The sequence below is a fragment of the Babylonia areolata genome, chromosome 16 (genome assembly GCF_041734735.1).
Source record: "Babylonia areolata isolate BAREFJ2019XMU chromosome 16, ASM4173473v1, whole genome shotgun sequence".
NCBI lineage: Eukaryota > Metazoa > Mollusca > Gastropoda > Neogastropoda > Buccinidae > Babylonia > Babylonia areolata.
In genome coordinates, this window is record NC_134891.1 from 6,408,006 (window position 1) to 6,418,729 (window position 10,724).

Here is a 10,724-nt window from a genome sequence, read left to right on the forward strand (position 1 = left end):
GTGTCCATATGATGAATATTCTAACCAGGGCCACCTTCTTCATCAAAGACCCTGTGTGTCCATATGATGAATATTCTAACCAGGGCTACCTTCATCAAAGACCCTGTGTGTCCAGATGATGAATATTCAGTGTCTAACCAGGGCTACCTTCTTCATCAAAGACCCTGTGTGTTCAGATGGTGAATAGTCATTGTCTAATCAGGGCCACCTTCTTCATCAAAGACCCTGTGTGTCCAGATGATGAATATTCATTGTCTAACCAGGGCTACCTTCTTCATCAAAGACTCTGTGTGTCCATATGGTGAATATTCAGTGTCTAATCAGGGCCACCTTCTTCATCAAAGACTCTGTGTCCAGATGATGAATATTCTAACCAGGGCCACCTTCTTCATCAAAGACACTGTGTGTTCAGATGATGAATAGTCATTGTCTAACCTGGGCTACCTTCTTCATCAAAGACTCTGTGTGTCCATATGATGAATATTCAGTGTCTAATCAGGGCCACCTTCTTCATCAAAGACCCTGTGTACCAGGGCCACCTTCTTCATCAAAGACCTTGTGCGTCCATATGGTGAATATTCATTGTCTAACCAGGGCCACCTTCTTCATCAAAGACTCTGTGTGACCACATGATGAATACTCAGTGTCTAACCAGGGCCACCTTCTTCATCAATGCTCTCTGTTCGTTCAGTCACAGTCTTGCGGTCTTGGCGTTTCTCTACAGCAACAAATCAGCGCCTTGCTATCGGTCACCCGACCATCAACAACAAACTGTGACCCTGCATGCACCACGTCGACATTCAGGGATCCATGGTGGCCCCTCCCCTCACGGCGTTCCGACGACAAAAAAATGTGGCCTTGCTCTCAGTCGGCGAACATTTCACACAAAGTTGACTTCATTCAGAGAACACTCATCGACAACAACAAGAACAAATATGGGTTTAAAAAAAAAAATTGAAATAAAATTTTTTTTTTAAAAACACACACAAAAAGATGCAATAAAACCACTGTTCTCATTTACAACACCCAGTCCATTCCCTCTCCTCCACCCCCCACCCCCCCACAACACCACCAACACCTCAGTGTGTACATATATACATATATATGTATCTGCCCAAGCCACCCCATGTCAGGTCAAGCCCTCACAGCTCCCCCCCCCCACACACACACACCCAAAAAAAACCCAAACAAACAACAGCTTTCAGTGACAGCCGCAGGCCTTGACGATCATGTTGCGGTACCTCTTGAGCACGACGTTGGACTTGTGGTCGAAGTAGAGCACGGACATGGCGGACAGCTTGGTGGGGGCACAGCAGGCCTTGGGCGCCATGAAGGGATCCATGAGATGCACCAGCGTCTGGATGATGGCGTGGTTCGTGGCGTTCATGTGCGCGCTCAGCGGGAAGGCGCACTCCCCGCCGCAGTAGAAGGCCGAGTAGCCCTCCGGGGCGATGATCCAGTACTGCGCACAGCGGTCACACAGGTCTAGGGTGAACATCACGGAGAAAAAAGATAGAGGGAGAGGGAGAGACAGACAGAAAGAGAGAGAGGGGGCGGGGTGTGGAGGGGGGGGTGAAAGAGAGATGATCCAGTACTGTGCACAGCGGTCACACAGGTCGAGGGTGAACATCACGGAGCAAAGATAGAGGGAGCGGGAGAGAGAGAGACAGAAAAGGGGCCGGGGGGGTGAAAGAGAGATGAAAAAGGTACTGCGCACAGTGGTCACACAGGTCTAGGATCAACATCACAGGGCAAAGATGAGGGAGAGAGAGAGAGAGAGACAGAAAGAGAGAGAAGAGGGGTGAAAGAGAGACAGAGAGAGAGAGAGGGCGCGAGAGAGAGATGATCCAGTACTGTGCACAGTGCAGTGTGTGTGTGTGGTCACACCAGGTCTTGGGTGAGCATCACGGGGCATAGATAGAAAGAGAGGGAGGGGAGAAAAGAGAGAGAGCGAGCGAGAGAGAGATGATCCAGTACTGTGCACAGCAGTGACACCAGCCTCAGGTGAACATCACAGGACAGAAAGTGAGAGAGAGAGAGGTGGGGGAAAGAGACAAGACAAGACAAGACAAGACAAAGACTTATTTTCGAGGATAACAGATAAACACTGTTGTGTTTTATTACATCCAGTCCCAACCCTGAACAGGGACTACACTACACAATACTAGATAAATCGTAGAAAAAAAGAACAATTAAAACACACACACACGTATATACAGTGTATATTATCAAATACTACCCTAGAGAGACAGAGAGAGAGAGAGAGAGAGAGAGACAGGGACATACAGAAACTGAGACGGACACATTGCATGATCGGTACTGTGCAGAGTTCACCGGCCTCCGGTGAACATCAAGACCAGGGAGACAGAAGCTGACACTGACATGAGATGAGTGTGTGTGGGCCCGTGTGCATGCATGAACAAAACGTGTGTGTGTGTGTGTGTGTGTGTGCGCGCGTGTGCGTGAGTAGGGGTCATCGCTGTAGGAGATCTCGTCCAGCTGTCGCTTGCGGGTGGACCGTGTGTGTGTGTGTGGGCCCGTGTGCATGCATGAACAAAACGTGTGTGTGTGCGTGGCCATGCATGAACAAAACGTATGTGTGTGTGTGTGTGTGTGTGTGCGCGTGTGCGTGAGTAGGGGTCATCGCTGTAGGAGATCTCGTCCAGCTGTCGCTTGCGGGTGGACCGTGTGTGTGTGTGTGGGCCCGTGTGCCTGCATGAACAAAACGTATGTGTGTGTGTGTGTGTGTGTGTGTGTGTGTGTGTGTGTGCGTGAGTAGGGGTCATCGCTGTAGGAGATCTCGTCCAGCTGTCGCTTGCGGGTGGACCGTGTGAGTGTGTGTGGGCCCGTGTGCATGCATGAACAAAACGTATGTGTGTGTGTGTGTGTGTGTGTGTGTGTGCGCGCGCGCGTGCGTGCGTGAGTAGGGGTCATCGCTGTAGGAGATCTCGTCCAGCTGTCGCTTGCGGGTGGACCGTGTGAGTGTGTGTGGGCCCGTGTGCCTGCATGAACAAAACGTATGAGGCTTCTCTTTTCAACACCAAGGAGGGAACAACGACAAAAAAACAACAACAACAAAAACAAAACAAACAACTCTCCTGCACTACAGCAGTGCTCATTCCGGACACTGACCTCCCATCCCAAGTCGCGGAAACTGACGTACAGGGTGTGTCTCCTGCAGGACTGGCGCCGGAACTGGGGGAAAGCTGCACGCACACACACACACACACACACACACACACACACACATTCATTCATTCATACACACACACACACAAACACACACACTGAAATTTTAGTATATATATGTACTGCATGAACAGTAGAGCGCACGCACACACACACACACACACACACTGAAATTTTAGTATATATATGTACTGCATGAACAGTAGAGCGCACGCACACACACACACACACACACACACACACACACACACATTCATTCACACACACACACACACACACACACACACACACACACACACACATTCATTCATACACACACACACACACACACACACAGAAACTAAAATTTTAGTATATATATGTACTGCATGAACAGTAGAGCGCACGCACACACACACACACACACACACACACGCACACTCATTCATACACACACACACAAACACACACACTAAAATTTTAGTATATATATGTACTGCGTGAATAGTAGAGCACACACACACACACACACACACACACACACACACACACACATTCATTCATACACACACACACAAACACACACACTAAAATTTTAGTATTTATATGTACTGCGTGAACAGCAGAGCACACACACACACACACACACACACACACACACACATTCATTCATACACACACACACACAAACACACACACTGAAATTTTATTATATATTTATGTACTGCATGAACAGTACAGCGCGCGCGCACACACACACACACACCCACACACACACCCACACACAGACCCAGAGCAGGAAGAAGGCCGTGAACAACATAATAGCTTTTTGTTTCATATTCCCTAGCCAGCGGGACAAAGGGGAGGTTACCTACTTCCGGGAGGTTATCGGCCGTAGTTTCCGTTTTCTCCGCATAGGCGGATAGTAGTTTGCACAGGCAGGAATGTCAGACCCCTGCCGGAGTCTGCACTAGTTGGGTCACGGTTAAGTATGTGTAATTAAATGATGTTTTTGGAATGAAATGGGGAAAAAAAAAAAAAAAAAAAAATTTCACATCATTTAAATGAAATGATAATACTTTTCGTTCACTCGGGACTTTTTAGAATGAAACTTTTCTTTCACACCGAGCTTACCCCTTTTCAGAATGAAGCGATAAAGGGGGGAGAATCCCCACGAAAATTAGACGAAAGTGAGTCTGCAGAACTCTCCCATAACAGCTTACTGTTCCTGCCACAGCTTAAGTAGAGGATCATTGCTAAGAACAAGAGAGGCAAGGCCTTCAAGACTCACTTGTGATACACTTAAAAAAAAAAAAATCCAAGCTTTTTATGTATTGAGCATAATTTCTTCTTCTTCTTCTTCTGCGTTCACTCGTATGCACACGAGTGGGCTTTTACGTGTGTGACCGTTTTTACCCCGCCATGTAGGCAGCCATACTCCGTTTTCGGGGGTGTGCATGCTGGGTATGTTCTTGTTTCCATAACCCACCGAACGCTGACATGGATTACAGGATCTTTAACGTGCGTATTTGATCTTCTGCTTGCATATACACACGAAGGGGGTTCAGGCACTAGCAGGTCTGCACATATGTTGACCTAGGAGATCGTAAAAATCTCCACCCTTTACCCACCAGGCGCCGTCACCGTGATTCGAACCCGGGACCCTCAGATTGACAGTCCAACGCTTCAACCACTCGGCCATTGCGCCCGTCGAGTATAATTTCAAAATGTAATGTTTAAGATGAGAAAGATCAGTCTAAAGCAAATTAAGTCCCCTAGCATTAATTACAGAGTAATTTCCCTTTTTTACTATCTGCACCAAAACGTTTGCAAAATAAATAAAACTTCCATGCTTAGCAAAAGAAGATCCTGTTTGAACAAAAAATGATAACAATGACTGCTCTTGTTGTTGGGTCAGAATATCAGATCAAAATGCCAAGTTTAGAGAATACAAAAAATATAAATATAACAGTAAATGCAGTTTGCATATAATTAGGCTTCTTTTTTTTTTGTTGTTTTTTTTTTGTGCCCAACCCAGAGGTGCAGTATTGTTTTAAACAAGATGACTGGAAAGAACTGAATTTTTCCTATTTTTATGCCTAATTTGGTGTCAACTGACAAAATATTTGCAGAGAAAATGTCAATGTTAAAGTTTACCACGGACACACACACACACACACACACACACACAACCGAACACCGGGTTAAAACATAGACTCACTTTGTTTACACAAGTGAGTCAATAACCGGGGGGAGGGGGGGAGGGGGCATTCCCAGGAAAATCAGACGAAAGTAGTGAGTCTGCGGAAGGAAAACACTACCCTACCCCCTAACAGCTTACTGTTCCGGCCGTAGCTGGAGTAGGGGTCATCGCTGTAGGAGATCTCGTCCAGCTGTCGCTTGCGGGTGGACCGTGTGCGGCGGGTGTGCAGCTCGTTGGACATGCGGAAGAAGCCCACCATGAACGCCTGCTTGTCCGCCGGGCCACGCGTTCCCACGATGCCGACCCTCCCCGGCTTCACGGCGCGGCCTGCTCGACAAAAGGTTGGTGGGGGCTCCATGGTGAAGGTGTGAGCAGTCTGCTCCGTCCTCACCAGTCTCTTTGTGTGTGTGTGTGTGTGTGTGTGTGAGTGTTCCCCATGCCTTATATTATAAACCTCAAGGTTTCTTCTTCTTCTTCTTCTTCTTCTTCTGCGTTCGTGGGCTGCAACTCCCACGTTCACTCGTATGCACACAAGTGGGCTTTTACGTGTATGACCGTTTTTACCCCGCCATGTAGGCAGCCATACTCCGTTTTCGGGGGTGTGCATGCTGGGTATGTTCTTGTTTCCATAACCCACCGAACGCTGACATGGATTACGGGATCTTTAACGTGCGTATTTGATCTTCTGCTTGCATATACACACGAAGGGGGTTCAGGCACTAGCAGGTCTGCACATATGTTGACCTGGGAGATCGTAAAAATCACCACCCTTCACCCACCAGGCGCCGTCACCGTGATTCGAACCCGGGACCCTCAGACTGACAGTCCAACGCTTTAACCACTTGGCTATTGCGCCCGTCACCTCAAGGTCTCATTGTATTCTACACTACCTCACCCTGTTCTACACTACTTGGCTCTTCTCGATTCCACTCTATACCCCTGTTCTACTCTCCTCTATTCTGCTCTTGCTTTTTTTTTCCCACCCTGCAGCGCTGCCTAAACCTTTGAGGTTGGTGACCTGGAGGTACAGGTTGGAGGCTAGGAAGTCTGTGTGTGTGTGTGTGTGTGTGTGTGTGTGACTGGGGGAAGAGGGGGAGGGAAGGGAGGGAAGGGGGAGGGTGCCTCATGCCTTATAAACCTCAAGGTTTCATTCTACACCATTTCACCCTGTTCTGCTCAACTCTGCTCTGCTCTGTCAGCTCCTTCCCAACTCTGCAGGGCTGCCTGCTGTTTTTCTCATTGTGTCATGGCCAACGGCCGATGTACATGTGGAGTGATGGCCTAGAGGTAACGCGTCCGCCTAGGAAGCCAGAGAATCTGAGCGCGCTGGTTCGAATCACGGCTCAGCCGCCGATATTTTCTCCCCCTCCACTAGACCTTGCGTGGTGGTCTGTCTGGACGCTAGTCATTCGGATGAGACGATAAACCGAGGTCCCGTGTGCAGCATGCACTTAGCTCACGTAAAAGAACCCACAGCACCAAAAGGGTTGTTCCTGGCAAAATTCTGTAGAAAAATCCACATCGATAGGAAAAACAAATAAAACTGCATGCAGGAAAAAAAAGAAAAAAAGAAAAAAGGGTGGCGCTGTAGTGTAGCGACGCGCTCTCACACAGAGAAATCTGTTGTGATAAAAAGAAATACAAATAAAAATACATTAAACTCTGACTAGTCTGAGAGTTCTGAGCGCCACCTGACCTTTGCGGCTGGTGACCTGGAGGTACGGGCCCAGGTTGAAAGTCGGGAAAAGGGCCCACTGCTTGGCATGTGTTTTCTTCAGTTTAACGTCTATTCACTATAAGTGTTTTTAGACGGAAATGAGTAAAGTTGTGTATAAAGGAAAGGGAATGCATGTGAATATTAGTGTTTAAAAAAAAAAAGAAGTTATGTTATGTATCAGAGGAAAAGTATATTATAAGAAAAAGTCTAAGGAGGTTGTGGTGTGTATTGAATGAGTTGTCATGGGAAGGAGAAATGTATATGCATATCAACAAGTATTAACCTACAACAATGTAAATAAAAATATCAGTATTAAATATAATACATCAAAGGAGGATACCAACTGGACTGGAGTTTAAAATTTCTGAAAACATTCTAAGCAATGAATAATCATTCAAAATCTTTTCAGTGGCTAATGAAATACTGGAAGAAAAGTCATCAACTACATCTTTTGGAAGTAACTGTCTTATACTCGCACAATGAATGAGTAGATGGCATGTGTGCGTGCGTGCATGTGTTGTGTCTGTGTGCGTATGTATGTGTGCGTGCGTGCATGTGTTGTGTCTGTGTGCGTGTGTCTGTGTGCGTGCGTGCATGTGTTGTGTCTGTGTGCGTATGTATGTGTGCGTGCGTGCATGTGTTGTGTCTGTGTGCGTATGTATGTGTGCGTGCGTGCATGTGTTGTGTCTGTGTGCGTATGTATGTGTGTGTGCGTGTGCATGTGTTGTGTCTGTGTGCGTGTGTATGTGTGCGTGCGTGCATGTGTTGTGTCTGTGTGCGTATGTATGTGTGCGTGTGCATGTGTTGTGTCTGTGTGCGTATGTATGTGTGCGTGTGTGCATGTGTCGTGTCTGTGTGAGTATGTATGTGTGCGTGTGCATGTGTTGTGTCTGTGTGCGTACGTATGTGTGCGTGTGCATGTGTTGTGTCTGCGTGCGTATGTATGTGTGCGTGTGCATGTGTTGTGTCTGTGTGCGTATGTATGTGTGCGTGTACATGTGTCGTGTCTGTGTGCGTACGTATGTGTGCGTGTGCATGTGTTGTGTCTGCGTGCGTATGTATGTGTGCGTGTGCATGTGTTGTGTCTGTGTGCGTATGTATGTGTGCGTGTGCATGTGTCGTGTCTGTGTGCGTATGTATGTGTGCGTGTGCATGTGTCGTGTCTGTGTGCGTATGTATGTGTGCGTGTGCATGTGTCGTGTCTGTGTGCGTATGTATGTGTGCGTGTCCATGTGTCGTGTCTGTGTGCGTATGTATGTGTGCGTGTATGCATGTGTCGTGTCTGTGTGCGTATGTGTGTGTGCGTGTGCATGTGCATCATGCCACATAAACCTCAAGGTTTCTTTCCATTCCATTCTACTCTGCCCTATTCTGGTCTACTCGATTCTAATCGATTCTTCTCCACTCAATTATCCTTGACTCAAATCGAACTCCATTCCACTCTGCTCCATTCTACTGTGCTCTAATCCACCCTATTCTATTGTACCAAATGCTACGCTAATCTACTCGACTCAATTCTACTCTAATCTACCCTACACTACTCTATTCTACTCTACTCACATCTGCTCTATTCTGCTCCTCTCAAGTCCACTCTAATCGACTCAGTTCTACTCCACTCCCTGCTCCAGATTCCACTCTACTCTTTTTCCACTCTGCTGACTGTGCTGTCCATTGTGCTCCATTCCACTGTGCTGTGCTCCATTCCACTGTGCTGTCCCCGTTGTGCTCCATTCCACTGTGCTGTCCCCGTTGTGCTCCATTCCACTGTGCTGTCCGCTGTGCTCCATTCCACTGTGCTGTCCGCTGTGCTCCATTCCACTGTGCTGTCCGCTGTGCTCCATTCCACTGTGCTGTTCTCCATTCCACTGTGCTGTCCGTTGTGCTCCATTCCACTGTGCTGTTCTCCATTCCACTGTGTCTGTTGTGCTCCATTCCACTGTGCTGTCCGTTGTGCTCCATTCCACTGTGCTGTCCCCGTTGTGCTCCATTCCACTGTGCTGTGCTCCATTCCACTGTGCTGTCCCCGTTGTGCTCCATTCCACTGTGCTGTCTGTTGTGCTCCATTCCACTGTGCTGTTCTCCATTCCACTGTGCTGTCCATTGTGCTCCATTCCACTGTGCTGTCCCCGTTGTGCTCCACTGTGCTGTCCCCGTTGTGCTCCATTCCACTGTGCTGTCCCCGTTGTGCTCCATTCCACTGTGCTGTTCTCCATTCCACTGTGCTGTCCGTTGTGCTCCATTCCACTGTGCTGCCCCCGTTGTGCTCCATTCCACTGTGCTGTCCCCGTTGTGCTCCATTCCACTGTGCTGTCCCCGTTGTGCTCCATTCCACTGTGCTGTTCTCCATTCCACTGTGCTGTCCCCGTTGTGCTCCATTCCACTGTGCTGTCCCCGTTGTGCTCCATTCCACTGTGCTGTCTGTTGTGCTCCATTCCACTGTGCTGTCCACGTTGTGCTCCATTCAACTGTGCTGTCCATTGTGCTCCATTCCACTGTGCTGTTCTCCATTCCACTGTGCTGTCCCCGTTGTGCTCCATTCCACTGTGCTGTCCCCGTTGTGCTCCATTCCACTGTGCTGTTCTCCATTCCACTGTGCTGTCCCCGTTGTGCTCCATTCCACTGTGCTGTTCTCCATTCCACTGTGCTGTCCATTGTGCTCCATTCCACTGTGCTGTTCTCCATTCCACTGTGCTGTCCATTGTGCTCCATTCCACTGTGCTGTTCTCCATTCCACTGTGCTGTCCACTGTGCTCCATTCCACTGTGCTGTTCTCCATTCCACTGTGCTGTCCATTGTGCTCCACTCCACTGTGCTGTCCCCGTTGTGCTCCATTCCACTGTGCTGTCCGTTGTGCTCCATTCCACTGTGCTGTCCCCGTTGTGCTCCATTCCACTGTGCTGTCCGCTGTGCTCCATTCCACTGTGCTGTCCCCGTTGTGCTCCATTCCACTGTGCTGTCCGTTGTGCTCCATTCCACTGTGCTGTCCGTTGTGCTCCATTCCACTGTGCTGTCCCCGTTGTGCTCCATTCCACTGTGCTGTCCCCGTTGTGCTCCATTCCACTGTGCTGTCCGTTGTGCTCCATTCCACTGTGCTGTTCTCCATTCCACTGTGTCTGTTGTGCTCCATTCCACTGTGCTGTCCGCTGTGCTCCATTCCACTGTGCTGTCCGTTGTGCTCCATTCCACTGTGCTGTTCTCCATTCCACTGTGTCTGTTGTGCTCCATTCCACTGTGCTGTTCTCCATTCCACTGTGCTGTCCATTGTGCTCCATTCCACTGTGCTGTCCATTGTGCTCCATTCCACTGTGCTCCATTCCACTGTGCTGTCCGTTGTGCTCCATTCCACTGTGCTGTTCTCCATTCCACTGTGTCTGTTGTGCTCCATTCCACTGTGCTGTCCCCGTTGTGCTCCATTCCACTGTGCTGTCCCCGTTGTGCTCCATTCCACTGTGCTGTCCCCGTTGTGCTCCATTCCACTGTGCTGTCCGTTGTGCTCCATTCCACTGTGCTGTCCCCGTTGTGCTCCATTCCACTGTGCTGTCCGTTGTGCTCCATTCCACTGTGCTGTCCGCTGTGCTCCATTCCACTGTGCTGTCCCCGTTGTGCTCCATTCCACTGTGCTGTCCGCTGTGCTCC

The 10,724-nt window shown here is 48.7% G+C and overlaps 1 protein-coding gene across 2 annotated transcripts in view; it reads right to left on the reverse strand.

Moving 5' to 3' along the window:
- Positions 1 to 351: 351 nt before the first annotated feature.
- Positions 352 to 10,724, reverse strand: part of LOC143290821 (bone morphogenetic protein 7-like) — a 42,758-nt gene continuing 32,385 nt past the window's right edge. For both annotated transcript variants that reach the window (XM_076600345.1, XM_076600346.1), the window contains 3 exons: positions 5,510 to 5,698; positions 3,133 to 3,206; positions 352 to 1,462 (listed from right to left, as the gene is read on the reverse strand). In XM_076600345.1, the coding sequence (XP_076456460.1) occupies positions 1,202 to 1,462; positions 3,133 to 3,206; positions 5,510 to 5,698 (524 nt within the window). In that variant the 3' untranslated portion in view covers positions 352 to 1,201. The remainder of the gene's footprint in view (positions 1,463 to 3,132; positions 3,207 to 5,509; positions 5,699 to 10,724) is intronic.